Here is a 14,869-nt window from a genome sequence, read left to right on the forward strand (position 1 = left end):
TGAGTAGAGATGTTGCAACCTCTGCGGCCTCAATTGTCCTCTTTATACTTGCCCTCGGTCTACCAAGTCCACCATTCCACCTTTCTCATCAGCAGAAGCAATGAGGCGAATTTCTCTCGTCCTGAAAATCTCATCTGCTGACGTGTCTATTTTCATCTACTAGTGACGCCTGGAGGCCGAGATCCAGTGCCCTGCGCCAATCGCATCTGGGTGTTGCATCTCCAAACCTCGCATGTCAAACACGCTGAATTAGAAAGGATGCAGTAATTTCGCCATTGGCTGGTAAACATGGCGAGGATACGTAAATTAATTGATCTTTGTGGGGTCGAAAGACGGCTGTGGAGGGGGAGAGGCACCATCCAGTTCTCAGACAGACCTGGATGCCGGATAACCAGGAAATTCCCTTTTCCATGCAGAGAACTGGGAGCCTGGCTGAAGAAGAAATAATGGGATTTTGAGATAAAAGACCATAGCAAGGCAGCTGAGCATCCAGAAGTCCTCAAAGGAAAGCTCAAATAGGATGGCATGGCCAGAAGCAACAGCCAAAAACTCAAAAGTCGCTGATCAGCTGGCGAACCACGCATGAAGGGGCCCATAACTGCAAACATAAGCAGCAGCACAGCATTAGGGGGTGATGTGGATAGGTCAATTTCCAATGAAGCGACAGTAACAAGGTCTCAATGTCTCAATCATTCAGATGACTGTCGGTCACTCCGGCGCCATACTGGAAAAGGGTAATAGTCGGATAATGCGGCATCTTGGTAAGAAGGCAGTGCACCGGGCAAGGCAGACAGGAGAGGGAAAAAGAGAAGAGAAAGTGCGTGGTTCTTTGAGGGGGAGATGTCGGGCTTTTATAGATGCAATGGATGTGTTGAGGCGGCATGTGACCAGCCTAAAAGCAGTGAAACGGATAAACCAATAAGGCGGTTAACTCCGAGTCGGGGAAGTCGGGGAGTCGATTATCCGGACTGCACGAGGCTATATATGAAGAAGAAATTTAGATTACACGGAGGGTGACAATGATATCTATAGACACCGTAGATGGTAGAATGAGTGCTTGGCTATCTAAACGAGTGTGTGTCCGTATATGAGGGATCTGTCGGCCTCGGTAATCGGACAAACTATTGATCCACCTCGACTTTCATCAAGCAGCGTGAGGCGGCGCTATCCCTGATACAGTAGACGCCATACCGCAAAGGGCAATGGTATTCCCGTCGACGGCAGGCGGTAGGGCTCGGCAGAAGGATGGTTCAATGGGAGCCGTTTCTGGCGCCCCGCTAACCGTCACAACTTATATTCTATGCTGATTCCTCTATCTATCCTATATGTATACATACCAATATATATGTCTTTTAGCGGTCGCTCCATGTCAGGTTGATGTCGTCGATACCTTAATTGGTATGGAAATACAGAAAACACCGAGAATTTGGGGCGGGCTGGGGCCCCGCCCCATGGAGTCTCGGGGTTTTGGGGCGGGCAGCATCATGGCTCACCCCGCCCCAAAGCCCGCTGGGGCGGGGCATTGCCTGCCAAAACCCACCCCACCACGCCCCGAGTGACACTCTAGCAAATTCTCCATCATGAACTTGAGACACTCAGCTGAGGGCAAAGAAATGTCAACTGCATCACAACCCAGACCAATGGAAGCCCAGTATCAAGCAGAGTTCTACAGGGGCTTTGTCCGTACAGCGGGACAAGGTGTACCGATATCCAGTGAATGGTCAAGAACCAGGCATGGTCAAGTGGATTTCTATATACCAGAAAAGAAATGGGCCATTGAATTGTTGAGAGATCATATTGAAGTCAATGAACATATCTCTCGATTCAAAGTGGGTGGAAAATATCATCCCTGGCTAAAAGAAAATATGGTCAAGGATTGGATCATATAAACGCCTAGGCCCTATACTCTGGCGTTACAGTTGGCCGAAATGGCAGTAAATTGAATTGTTATGGAGGAAAAACGACCATTAGCGACCCCCAACTCGAGGGGTAGTATGCTATAGTTTCAAGCTTTATGTTAGCGGGGTGAAAAAGACGAGTCTAAGCACTTTTCTCAAGCTGTAGTCTATGATATCGTAACTCGTAATACCTACACCTACACCTGCTCCATCTCCCTCCGACTCCTCACATCCCTCGCACCAGCAACAAATATCGTCCCTACTACCAGCGCACAAGCACAAAATAAGCTTACTCCCACCCAACTCCTGCTTTCCACAATCGCCCCGGCGACCGGATTCCCAACTGACGTCCCCAATCCGGCACAAAGCGTACTCATGCCCATCCGCGTCCCGAAAATCCCAGCGATGCTGCTCCCCGACGCTACGAGACCCATTGCGAGCGTTTTACGAGTACTGAAGTAGGTTGGTATGATACCAACACTGGGAATAAATAGACAACCACTGCCCAGACCGATGCAGACGCCCTGCGCCAGCATGACCTATGACCTGCCAGTACTCTGTGCACAGACTGACCATGAACATGCCAAACACCACGAGAAAGGAGCCAATGTATATCAGACAATAAGCGTATCCCGCGTCGAACAATGGACCAGTCAGAAATCCCGTGAGACAGAGTAGAAAGCCTTGGATGGAGCCGATCCACGAGATATTCGAGTAGGAGACATCGCTGAGGAGCTCGGAGCTGTAGTAGCTTTGGAAGGCGCCAAAGGAATCCACAATGCCCCTGCACCTATAAGCAACAATTCAAAATATACGCGAGGAAAAGGCGTTGTACCATGTATTCAAGAAAGCCATAAAAGACCCAACAACCTGCAACTAAGCTATAAGGCCGCCATTGGGGGTGGCATTTGCCGAAGGTCGAGGTGTCACTTCGCCCTTTTCTAGAGTCAAAGAGCGCCCAGAATGGTGATTGACATTGTTGCTGGAGTCTGTCATTAATGCCATTGCAAATATCCCCCGTTTCTATCTTCTGTTCCCTTCATGGGATGGGTGTAGAGACGATGCTAGGTGTCCGGAGAACAAAACAACAAGCATGTTGACCCAGAACGAAAGAAGCAGGTTGTCACCCAAACTATCGCACACTGACATATTTTATGATTCGATCTATGCACCAACACAGCAATTGCCTTCCAATCAAGGACAAAGCACAACAGTAGATCTGATCTTCGGCGGATCTCACTAGAAGCCGATCCCAATGAAACCCAGACTCCGTGCTTTCCCATAAACTCTTGGCTCCGTGCATTACGCATGGGTAACATATTCTGCATGAAGCTCGCATGGTCGATCTTGATGCGTATTTGGGCCGCAGATAAGTCACCCGGTAAAGATGGATTCGAAGGAATGGCCGATGGGTCGGTGATCGATTGAGTACCCACAACTGATCTGTTCATATCGAACCAGATTGGCTGACCGACCAAACCGTAAAGTACCCGTGATTGATTCAAGTGAGTTCGTGGTATTCCATGGAAAACGGACGCGGACCCCATTGCCCATGTTGAGGCAAGATAATATACAAGAAACTACTTGGTAATTCGTCTATACAAGTCCGTAAGTGGCACTACCACGTCCGTCGCGTCTTAGTCCACATCCGTACAAAGTCCTGCTTCTCCTTGACCCCCAATCCGACACGCTTGACGCGACCCAATCGAGCCAGTGCTTCACCCACATTATCCAACAATCCCTTCTCAGCTGGAGTAATCGCGGCCTCGGGGCTCCCAACTCTTTCCTGCTTCATGCTCTTGCTGACCTGACTCATGCCCGCTCCCGCTCCACTAACCACCGACTCGGCAACGCGAACACGTATACAGTGAGTTGGCCTGCTCAACAGCGTCCATAGGAAGCTCAGATAGGTTCCCGGCAGCGGCGTGACAACATCCACAGGGGTATATCGCAGGCTCACAGGGAAAATCTTCGTCTGCGGGGGCGCACCCAGTAGCGAATGGCTGAGAGGCAAGATACCGCGGCTGTTTGTGGTCGTGCATTCGGGGAAGGTCACGATTGGTCGGTTGGGGTATTTCTCCAAAAGTGTCGAGACATCGACCATCCGTGTCCCGGGAGGTGGACTGACGCGGGGCTGTGCGAACGCGCGAAGAATTGCCTGGAGGAGGGAGATGTGTTCGACCTGGCGGGTATTAGGGAATGATGCGGTGAAGATAGGATCGAAGATGGCGGCTAAGTATATGGCGTCGATGGGAGAGGTAAAGGACGAAGCGATAATTGATCCTGGACCGGGGAGACGAGCCTGCTGCTGTCTTGAAAGCGATCTTTGCAACCATGTCAGCAATAATCCAAACAAATCCCGGGTAACGTAAACACACCCTTTTCGCACCCCATCAATCTGGAGGTCAATCCACCAAATACTAGGTACCCCCAGAATACACCATAGCGACGCCTTCTTCCCCAGCGACCCGATCGGAAACCATTGTAAAATGGCAAAGTAGGTGAAGCACACAAAGATGAAGAGCGGGAGGCGGAAGAAGAACAGGAACACGCGCAGAGGGAGTTGGTAGCCCGACGGTTGGGCGGGAATCGGGAGGAACGGTGCGATTCCGGATCCTAGTAGATTTATTGTTAGTTTATTCTCCGGTGCCAGTGTTCAAGTAAAGAGAGTGTACCTCGATCCCGGAATTGGGAGAACTTCTCCATGTGAGTGACGTCGGGTGTAAGCTTGACTCGACTCAACGGTTTGCGCGCGATATGAAATCGAGTAGTAGCCGAGAGCAAAGAGGCAGGGGTGAGGAAGGAATAAGGCTAAAATTCTAGAAGATCATCACACATTCAGAGCGACAATCAAGAAGCCGAAGCGAAAAAACATGCCCGCATGTGAACACTTGGGGTCGTGCTGGACTCCGCCAATCAGAGGACGCCGTATTAGTGCCTGAGGACCCCATGCTCAAATTTGATACCTGAGGCATAAACTACCCAACTAGTTAGGCCTCCCTTTGCCATCTCACCTGCAAGTCCAGTCTTCAATGTGTTAATAGTGACTACCAGTGTCAAGCCCCGCGAAAGCCTCTATATTCAAGTATTCCATCATGCACAGTGCATTGTTGCTCCTCTTGGTGTCAATGTCTAATTCTTCATAATGTATAGTTACCGGAAGAAATATATGTACAAATATCAAAAAAACCCAATGCGCCTATATATGGATAGAAAATAAAGAGAGACAACATTTACACCTCCCTTTCAGTTTCTTCCTCCCTCGCCTTTGTCACAGGAGGCAACCGGAACATCCAAATGGACACACCCACCAGGGCAAACGCCGTGCTCGTCATCATCCAAGCAAGCCCAATCCAAGGACCACCCAACTCCAAGCCAATTTGAAAGACTTTTGTGATAGATAAACTGGCAATCACGTTGCCCACGGACTGTAGCAGCTCCATGATTGTAAATAACCGTGCGGTTTCTTCTCGTCTCACTAGCACTGTGAGTAGTGCCCGTGTCAGGAAGAGGAATCCCGCTCCAGAGGCCTGGACGGTCATGCTTAGGATGAATGAGGTGACGTTTGGGGAGATACCAACGCCTAATGTGCCTACGGACAGAGTGAAAACGCTGGCACGGGCGAGATAGAGATTCTTCTGAGAGGTGCGGAAATTTCGGAGGGCATATTTGGAGATTCCAGGGAGGATGAAGAGGAAAAGTGGAATGGTGAGACAAGGCCGGAGGGACATGAGGAAGTTGGCCTCTGCCAAGGACCAGGAGTATCGGGTGGAAATATACTGGACAAGGAACCATGATGAGCCTCGACTGAGGCGGTAGACCAGGAATGCTGCGAGAAGAAGAAGGATCTGCTTGTTGCGGAATATGAAGGCATAAGGTGCGAAGTAGTTTCGACATCTCGTATAGAGAGTGAAGAAGAGAGATCGGCTGCTGGACGTAGTCCTGGTCTTCTCTGTGAACGCGTGCTCATCTTCGCTGTCGTCCTTGTATGGCTCCCTGCGGCTACCATTCAAATGTCCCATTTCCACAGCCGTCATTTCCGGCTGATTGGCCTTTGAAGGCGATACAGGCATGGTCTCCGGGAGCGTTAATACGAAGAGCATGCCTACAAAGGCCAGAGTGAAACCGAGTAACATGGGAATCCAAGGATTCATGGCCATTAGCCACGAACCAAGCGCGTTGGATATGAGTTCACCACCCATGGTGACGATCGCGAATTTGAAGAAAATCGAAGCTCTGCTTAGAGTCAGATACGCGTCACAGTCTTCAGTTGGTGACAAAGACATACCGCTCATCTTCCGTCGTCACATCCGACATCATCGTCCAAATAATCGCGAACGCAACGACAGGACCACCACCGCACAACCACGCCAGAGATGACAGCCATACCGCGCGCAAAGGGAATATATCAGAGAACCACATCACAAGAGTGATGATGGCGGAGTTCAGGACAAAGCCGGGGACACTGAGGCAGATGGCCCACCTTCGTCCGTACCTATCCGCGAGCAGGCCGTAAGGAATTGCAAGGAAGACGCCTATTGCCAGCATGTAAGCAACCAGGGCGCAGCCGGTATACCGCCAAGAATAACCATACTCAACAACCCATCAAAGAACTCCATGTACCCTTTCACAGCCGCCAGCTCAGTCTGCACGTCCTTCACCTTACACAGCTCCTCCTCAACCTGGCCATCCGCACCAATCTGCGACGAATCATGCTGGGCATAATAATGGCGACAGGTAATCGACTCGTAGATCCGGACCATAGGGCTGTCGGCCATGTTCAGACCCATTTCCACGGCGAGCACGACGGCGAAGAGGGTAAGGAGTAACCGCAGCCGGAGCTTCTGCGATGCTGGATCCCTCTCTTCCGAATTATGGTGTTTCGGTTCGTCGAGGGGCGAGATCGGGGAGTTGTCACCCTCAGAGGACTGCAAGAACGGGGCATCTTCACGCTCAAAAGGGTCATGTGCCGCATCGGAAGGCATGGTTCATGTCGCGCAGTATATATAGAGGGAAAGGAGACGGGATAGAATAATGATTCACATTGGGGATAGGGATAGAATAACAATAATCCACGAAAAATGAATTTTAGAGAGATGAAAGAGGAAGAGGGGGCAGAGCGCTGACACAATCAGGAGATGAACACGAAGCCAAGGCCGGAACTGCAGGTGGACTCGCCTGTCAAATATGACATTTGATGTCCACGCCACGATTGCTACGTATGTATTCAATATTTACATTCCCTATTCTCTATACAAGTACATCGGGATAGCAAGTTGTCAGTGTCCTGGCCAGTATGCCAGCATGCCGGTATTCCCCAGCATCAATACTGCTTATTGTCCCCCGAAAACCGAGGACTCCAACTGAAAGGCTTCCACCCGCTTTCTGGAAACTCCGTGCTAAATATGCCCGCCAATCATGCTGTACCACGCTAGCACGTGGATCCACTATACCAGCCAGTAATAATTGCGATACTGAATCAGGGGTAGCCAATAATCATTTGCGAAAGTACAACCTAAGGGGACACGCGCCACTTCTGCATTAGGATGTGGCTGGTATAATGTGGCTTCTGTAGCCGAGTCCTTCTCTTTAGGGAACTCCTCTTGATATTCTATGGTATCCATCTATCCAAACTGATGACTAACTGTTCTCATACTCAATAAAAAACCACCGGGAATGTTGACCCTATCGTGATTTCATCTCTTACTTGCTCACGGGCCTTGAAAATCTTCCCTTCGCTAGTAGTCGAGTCCCCAGTCTATACACGGGATTTGTACTGACTGATGCGATTACAGCCCTTCTATTGTTCTTCAATTCACACTCGACGGTTAGTTGTGCTTCTCCCATGGCCACCTTGGTGTCCTGGATCAGACCAATCGTCTCTTCTGCTGGCAGGTCATCTCGCTGCTTCTTTTGCTGTTACGTGCAGACAGAAGTAGAGGGTCTAGCATGATTCGAGTCAACAGGCTAGTCTGCAAATCGAACATGACCGTTTCTGCATGGTGTTGAGCATTGCCGGGCAATCCCCTGCTCTCCAAGTTCCAAGCAGCAGCGTTTACTGACGACAGCGAAGGTCGCAGTTACTGGGGAATCTTCGACGACACGAAACCAATCATTAACTTCATTGGGTGGCACGCGGTAGGTCTGTGGAGTGTTGGTAAATGACCACCAGGCCTGCAGGCCTCTTTTATGATCGACTCCAGTGCGTTGAAGCGCTAAAATGGACTTGGTTATTCCGCGCCAGGCATCGTAGTCGCTCAATACCTGCTGTCCCATGAGCTCGTCTCCAAAAGAGTTCACTCTTTTGCCCCTGGAATAGTTTCCTTTGTCCCAGCAGGAGCTGATACAATCAGCAATACTGTGCTCGTCCGATGTCGGCGATGCGGCCATACTAGCTTTTGCGTTCGCGCGTTTCGTCTGTGATAGACAAAGCGCATCCCAGGGGGAGATTCGCCGGCGTTCCAAGTACGCGCACTGATCTCAAGGCCAATCTGGAGCTTTAAGAGCGGTGCCACCTTGGCATCTGACTTGGTGCAATGCTCAATAAATGCGCTCTTGTACGTTCGTGCTGGCCTTCTTTTCCAGCTCTTGGAATTTCCTCTCGTGACGTATTGACCGCCACCAAAGTTCATCCTGCAGCCATCACGAACGTAATGAGCTTTGCATGGCCCTGGGAACTCGAGCTGACCGGCAATACTTTGTTGTATTGAATCAATCTGGCTTTGGCACTCATCATTGACGACGAATCCAAAATTTGCCGCATCACTAGTGGTTCCAATCAATATCCGCGTGATAGTGTTCAAGAGAGGATCCTGCTGGCACTTATATGAAGTAAAAGACTGGGATGGTTGTTTGGCCCAGTGACACTCGACCTCATATGGTAAGTTACTATGCTGTATGTCATGCTGATTTCCGTCAGTCAGGGGAATAATAAAGCCCCTTTTGGTCTTTATAACTGGGGCTTGGAGTGGGTCTCTATCAAGCAGCCATATTGGCCCCCAGAGCTGCTTGAAAATCTGAACGGTAAGGGAAACTTTAATTCCAGTTTCTTGGTGATGGTGTCAGGTCATGCTTTTCCAGAATCCATGCAGGGCCGCCAATAAAATCATCGAGGAATGCCAGTTTCCGCAGTATGAATTTGAGACCGAATCTGACTGGAATTGTTTCCATTGGTTCACTGAGAAGGCTGATGTCGAATCGACAAACATGTGAGCCAGGGAAGGATACGAGACCAATTGGTAACGTTATGCATAGGAAGCTGAGGGATGGCAACCACTCATGGGGTGCTAAGTCTGGCGCTATATTTGAATACAGATTCTCTTCTTTCGGGCGACGTTGAAGCTTCCATATGAGAGGCAAAACCATGTGCTGAGGCTCTCCTCCCACTCTGACGTTTTCGGAGCAGAAAGTGAGGCAACTATTGATTGCAAGTCTTCCAACGGAACATAAACGATTTCTGCGACTTCTGATCTAAATGGATCCTCTGCTAGAATTGTGAACACACGCTCACAAAATCCCTCTTTTTGGAGATTGAGGAACGCGTCGACACATTTCAAGAGCGCGCCAATGCACTCAGATAAGGCGGAGTAAGGTCCTGTCCCACCCAAGGAATAGTCAGGCGAATAGAAAAGATTTCGATTGATATCGCATATCCGAACAGTGTCCAGTTAAAGTTTATCAGATCTCCGTAGTACTTAACAAAATTCAGTAAGGATTCCAACGTATCGCGCTGGTCAGTTTCTGGATCTGCCGAGGTGCCTGTCTCGAGTGGCCAATGCATTTCATCCAGCTCTTGTTCTTCTTTCATTCCCATAAACTGTTGCCCAATTTGCCTTACCTGCTGCAATCGTGTTTCTAGCTTTTTCTTTCCCTCCTTCTCAGCGTGTCTGGGTGTCCCCTACTCAGGCCTTATGGTATTTGTGGGTTCCAATGACAAGTTTGCTGCTCTGCCAGTTGAGAGCACACCTGCATTTGGGCAACCATGAGCATCTTCCTCAAAGAGAGTGGCATCCGAGAATGGCAAGTCATAACCATCTCTATTGAGATCTATTGGCTCTGTTTTGATCCGTTTAACCCGCTCGTTATTTTTCCCATTGTCATCACCGGTATGCTTAGCTTGCCACGGATCGAACAAACCTGTAATGGTAGATGCGTTCATAACCATAGAGCCATCACCTGAATCCACCGAAAGCGTCCGACAAATGATAACAACAATGTTCTGCAACACAATCGAAAAATGCGCTCCAGGACCTCACTTTCGAGCAAATGTAACAGGTCGATGGCGCTGGTACAAAAAATATCTTTATTTCTCCAGGCTCCGAACCATGTTTCCGTAAGTTGTTTCGAAATCTGTCTTTTCTATGCGCCTTATATTCGCACTACGTACAACGAAAATCATATCGGGACACATGCATCCATTCCACGTGCCGTCGAAATGTGCCCTTTGCAGAATAGGTGCGTCGACCGTCCGGCGCACATAGGAGGCAAGAATACAAACTCGATCTTTCTGATGCCTCTGGTGTCGGCAGTAACGGTGCTACCCCGGATGTCTCCACAAGACGATATTTAATCTTGTCGAGAGTGCTGCTCAGGAGATTACTCATATGAAGCAGTCCAACATGGCCCAGTAATTGGACTCTCTCTTCAATTTGCTTCACAAGCTCGTCCGAATTGTCCCCGTGAAAAAATGTATCCAATGGGTTATGTAAATAGAAAGGTGGGGGAGTGCGTAATTGAGAAGCCTTTGATAGTTCTTAGTCCAGATCTGGTATCGTGCTAGCATTATGCTCCGTGTTTTCGTGTTCCATGACTGAAGATCGAAGGCGTAGTACGAATACTCAATGAAGAAAGATGGTAATCGAAATAACATGGAAGAATAACACAAATCAACCATCATCTCTGTTGAGAGAATTCTGAAAGTCGACTAGATGAATCAACAGAAGACGAGCTTATGATCTTGCCATCACCTTTGCACAGCCTTGTTTGCCCGACTATTCTCGCCGCGGCTTAACAAGATCGGTGACGGTAGCCTAGATGAAGGCACTGCAGAGTGAACAAATGAGACTGGTTGCTGTATGAAATCGTCGGTGAGACTGAGCGAGGCTGTCAGTTGACTTTTCGGCGTCGATTATCGATGGTATCCTTTGATACGGGTATTATATAACAGATGGGACATATTAGACTAGGAATTTATGTCATAAACAGGTTGAAGTAACAATACATATCCAGAGAATAGGGCTTTGAGCTAATTCGCACTTTGTATATATATTTGTTGTAGATCCCGGTGGAATATTGGATGCTTTCTGCATCGGCATCTTGACCGGAATATACGTAAAATCATATATTCAAAGATTCGATTCCATTGATTGTGGGAATCTGGAATATAAAACAGACTCTGGAAGCTCAAGGGCGTCGGATCCGAGAAAACACCCATAGATAGCCTACACAGGTAATCATGTGTGTGCACTAGTTGAACCGCAGCGAATACGTTGCCTGTGGGGAACAAAAATATAAGTACTGTGTACTGTGTAGAGGATTTCATTGGTTTCAACGAATAAACATGGAAACTGAGAGCTATCTAGCTTCGGCGCATCGGGTTTCTATATGTATATTATGTGTAGAATTTGGAAACTCGTACAATTAGTGAAGCTGTATTTGAGACCACTTAACTATCTGCTTTCCGTCAACATGGAAGGAGTTCTTCAAATTGAGATTCACCTCACAGAAACGTTTGAGGCAGGCAGTCACGGCCAGCTTTAAGGTAAAAGAAGGCTCTATTTTTTTTTTTTTTTTTTTTTCTCGCCGTGGAGAAAATTAGACAAAGGATCAATCGATATTGTATATCGCTCGGTACTGTTCAATTATAGATGTTCTTAGATGTCTTTTAAAAGAGGGAGAGAAATTATAGTTAAAAAGATATATTCACCATCTATAAATGTACCATCCAATCCCAGCTAAATAACAGAACCATCAAACAGATCCCTCTACTCCAACTCCCGGAAATCCAGCCTCCTCATACAAACTCCCCCGAACCTGCACCGTAGCCGAGAGTTCCAGCAGGAACTCGTAGAGAATTATCACATTCGTTAGAACATGGCCCAGCGATGCGGATGGGGGCGGTTCATCCAAAATAGCTGATTCATCTTCGTTAGTTTCTCCTTGTTCTCCTGTTTGTTCCTTTTTGCTTTCATCCTGTTTCTGTTCTTCGGATTCACCTTGTTCTTGCTCCTGCTCTTGTGGCTCCTCCGTTGTTGTTGGTAGATTGTCACGTTTCGGAACAGGATTCGCTGGTGCAGACGGGAAAAACGGCGCAGATAACCGTCTCCGCAAGTCCTCTGTCCGCGCCAGTGATGATTCACGAGACGCGAGTGGCCGAGCAAGCGAAGAGGACCGGTCTCGCCCTCTGTGCGGAGAACCAAAAGCACTTGTCGAAGTACGCGGTGATGCAGACGCACTGCCTAGCCCACGGGTAAGCGACGATCGAGCACGACCGCGGGCAAAATTCATATCAGAGTCCCAAATAGTAGCGGTAGAAAGGCGTCCGGTGCTGCTGCGCGGGTTTGTGTTGGGGTTGACGGGCTCGTCTTCTTGGTGAAGGAGGTCCCGACGGGCTGCCACGAGGATGTCGAAGTCGGGAAGGATTTTGCGCCATTCTTGGGTTTGTTGGACGAGGTGTTGGAGGATGGAAGTTAGGGTTGGGGCGTCTTCGGAGGACCAGGTTGGTTCTTCATATGCGAGGCGGATTTCGTCCAGAATGTTCTTGTTCTCGTCGGTTGTGGGGGTTGATGGGTTGGGGTAGTTATATTTGGCAGGATCGACAAGGATCCAGCCATCGAGGGATAGGAGGTGTGAGGATGCGATGCTCATTAGGACTTCGGTTAGGGCCAGGTTGACCACGACGCTGTTGGTGAAGAAATTACGCAGGCAATTCAGTAATTCGCGTATTAAACCATCGCCTTGTTGGAGTTCGAGTGGTCGATCAGCTGTAGGGTCATCGGGGCTTGATTCGGCGGGGGCGATACATAAATGAGCCTCTAGTATCCACGAGGCGTCTTTGAGGTAGTTGTCATATGATTCGTCTAGGGTTGGATCATTCACAATGGAGGTAGCCATCGAGACCATATTCCCCAGCTCTGCATTCAATGCCCCGACGGTACGCTGCTTGGCCGGTTGCCCAGGTACCGTTCGGATCAAGGACCGCGTGAAAGGATGATGACGCTGGAGAACGACTGTTAGCAGACGTAGCGTTGCCAGGATAGTCTGACGGCTCGACGACTGCAGACCAAGCAGTGCAAGATCCCGCAGGTTAAACAGAGATGGTGACGGTTTAGCCGATTCCTCTGCAAATGCTGCCAATACGTCCAGTGACTTCCGTCTGCTGACTGACATGTCTACTTTCCCCTTGCCCGAGTCCGAGGCGAGCAGGAAATGAAGAATGCGGTGGACCAGATCATCTTGCACCACTGATTCCAGGATACGGTAGAGGTAGGTTAGTACTGCGGCGGTGGATCCTCCTTCGACATCTGACGATTCCAGTAGAGATGGATATCTTAAAGGTTAGCATGGTCAGTCTGAATTGGGCGTAAGAGCTTACAATAGCTGTTCCAAAAATAGAATTTGGAAGTGATCTAAAAGGTTCCCGTTGACTTCTGCTGACTTGCAATGGTCAATCGTATCCTGCCAGAACAAGAGATACGACATGAATGATCTCATAGGAGAACCCAGGTAGGGTGCGATAGCAGTATCCTGCCCAGCATGGTCCGACAAAGCAATGATATGCGGTGGGTTCTCTTCAGGGGGGATGAATGATAGACTGCAAGAGGTTAGCCCAGGACCGCCACATGGCTCAATGTAAATCTTACCTTCCCAGCTGACTGTAGAGTGCACCCAAACCGGTGGCCATCAAAGTCGCCAAATCACTCTCAATCAACCACCGCTCCAGATGCTTCGACCGCGAAGCCGTCTCAATCAAATAGAGCAATCCCGTACGAGCAAAATCACCCGCCCGTCCCTCATGGTGCACATACTCAACCAGCAGATAAAACAACGGAAAGTCATCCTTTCTCGTGGCACCCTCAAACTCCTTCCCACTCATACTCTGCCGCTGCCCACTATCACCCTCCTGTCCATCCAGCCCCTCATTCCTCGGCGCAAACCAAGCCGGCAGAATACCCGGCTGCAGTCGAATGTTATTCGCAACTCCAAACAACAACTCCACAAGCCTCCCCTCCACATCCTCCGAATGCTTATCTGCCCTCCTCACGAGATCAACCAGCGCCCTCGCAAACAACCGGTTGTCAACGACGCCATCGACCTCCGCATCGATCAGGGTGTTGAAGAAGACAGCCGCGCAGCGCAACGTGTTGTCGTCGTAACTGGAGAGCGCGAGCTTGGTGACTGTTACGAAGATCTGGGAGGAGGAGGCATATTGGAGACAGGGATGGGGTGCTGGGCCACGGGATTCATCGCTGAGGACGGAGTTTAGGCGTTCGATGTAGTTGCGGGAGTGGGTGGCTGTGGATTGTTGGTCGATAGGGGTGCTGCTGGAGCGCCAGATTTGCTGCCACGTACAATTAGAATTGACTGATAGTTTTAAGGTCGGTGAGATGAGGATGAGAAGCTTACCTGGAGGCTATTGCAGGTTCGTTTGAAAGCCGTTAATCGCTCAGTTGGTGATGTTGCGCGGAAACTCTTAGAGGTCAGCGAACGGGAGCCGCCGATGAGACGAGACCACTGTTATTATCTATTAGCCAGAGACAGGATTGGATCGAGAGATAGGAGTATGTACGCACAAAATCCATGATTAGGACAGCATATTATAGCTTGTCCATGAAGCCAATCGAGGTGGTCAAGCGGAGGGGAAGATAGTCGAGGGAGACGCGCCAAGACCGATTATCAACAACGGAGTATAAGGCTGTTACTAGCACCATATACAGCTACAACTACAACTAAGTGTAAAAAGAAAAAAAAAA

General features: G+C 49.2%; 7 protein-coding genes across 7 annotated transcripts; 1 reads left to right on the top strand and 6 right to left on the bottom strand.

Moving 5' to 3' along the window:
• Positions 1–62: 62 nt before the first annotated feature.
• Positions 63–836, bottom strand: EURHEDRAFT_206389 (uncharacterized protein). Its single transcript, XM_040777965.1, has one exon. The coding sequence runs from the start codon at positions 606–608 to the stop codon at positions 153–155; it is 456 nt and encodes a 151-aa protein (XP_040642014.1). The 5' UTR covers positions 609–836; the 3' UTR covers positions 63–152.
• Positions 837–1,305: 469 nt separating this feature from the next.
• Positions 1,306–2,046, top strand: EURHEDRAFT_408655 (uncharacterized protein). The gene has a single exon (XM_040780881.1). The coding sequence runs from the start codon at positions 1,581–1,583 to the stop codon at positions 1,887–1,889; it is 309 nt and encodes a 102-aa protein (XP_040642015.1). The 5' UTR covers positions 1,306–1,580; the 3' UTR covers positions 1,890–2,046.
• On the bottom strand, positions 1,993–2,732 carry EURHEDRAFT_206407 (uncharacterized protein). The gene has a single exon (XM_040777967.1). The coding sequence runs from the start codon at positions 2,432–2,434 to the stop codon at positions 2,096–2,098; it is 339 nt and encodes a 112-aa protein (XP_040642016.1). The 5' UTR covers positions 2,435–2,732; the 3' UTR covers positions 1,993–2,095.
• Positions 2,725–3,544, bottom strand: EURHEDRAFT_206400 (uncharacterized protein). Its single transcript, XM_040777966.1, has one exon. It carries the CDS (start codon positions 3,443–3,445, stop codon positions 2,963–2,965), a length of 483 nt encoding a protein of 160 aa, XP_040642017.1. The 5' UTR covers positions 3,446–3,544; the 3' UTR covers positions 2,725–2,962.
• On the bottom strand, positions 3,517–6,883 carry EURHEDRAFT_374423 (putative MFS transporter; the record flags this gene model as incomplete). Its single annotated transcript, XM_040778636.1, has 6 exons — positions 3,517–4,222; positions 4,277–4,514; positions 4,574–4,709; positions 5,138–6,134; positions 6,187–6,433; positions 6,493–6,883. The coding sequence occupies 6 exons, from the start codon at positions 6,881–6,883 to the stop codon at positions 3,517–3,519; spliced, it is 2,715 nt and encodes a 904-aa protein (XP_040642018.1).
• A 1,209-nt stretch (positions 6,884–8,092) lies between these two features.
• Positions 8,093–8,731, bottom strand: EURHEDRAFT_206435 (uncharacterized protein). The gene has a single exon (XM_040777968.1). It carries the CDS (start codon positions 8,528–8,530, stop codon positions 8,195–8,197), a length of 336 nt encoding a protein of 111 aa, XP_040642019.1. The 5' UTR covers positions 8,531–8,731; the 3' UTR covers positions 8,093–8,194.
• A 3,136-nt stretch (positions 8,732–11,867) lies between these two features.
• On the bottom strand, positions 11,868–14,698 carry EURHEDRAFT_399632 (uncharacterized protein; the record flags this gene model as incomplete). Its single annotated transcript, XM_040779944.1, has 5 exons — positions 11,868–13,446; positions 13,492–13,710; positions 13,760–14,457; positions 14,523–14,630; positions 14,690–14,698. 5 exons carry the CDS (start codon positions 14,696–14,698, stop codon positions 11,868–11,870), a joined length of 2,613 nt encoding a protein of 870 aa, XP_040642020.1.
• Between the last annotated feature and the right edge of the window lie 171 nt (positions 14,699–14,869).

This window comes from Aspergillus ruber, assembly GCF_000600275.1.
Source record: "Aspergillus ruber CBS 135680 unplaced genomic scaffold scaffold00003, whole genome shotgun sequence".
Lineage (NCBI taxonomy): Eukaryota > Fungi > Ascomycota > Eurotiomycetes > Eurotiales > Aspergillaceae > Aspergillus > Aspergillus ruber.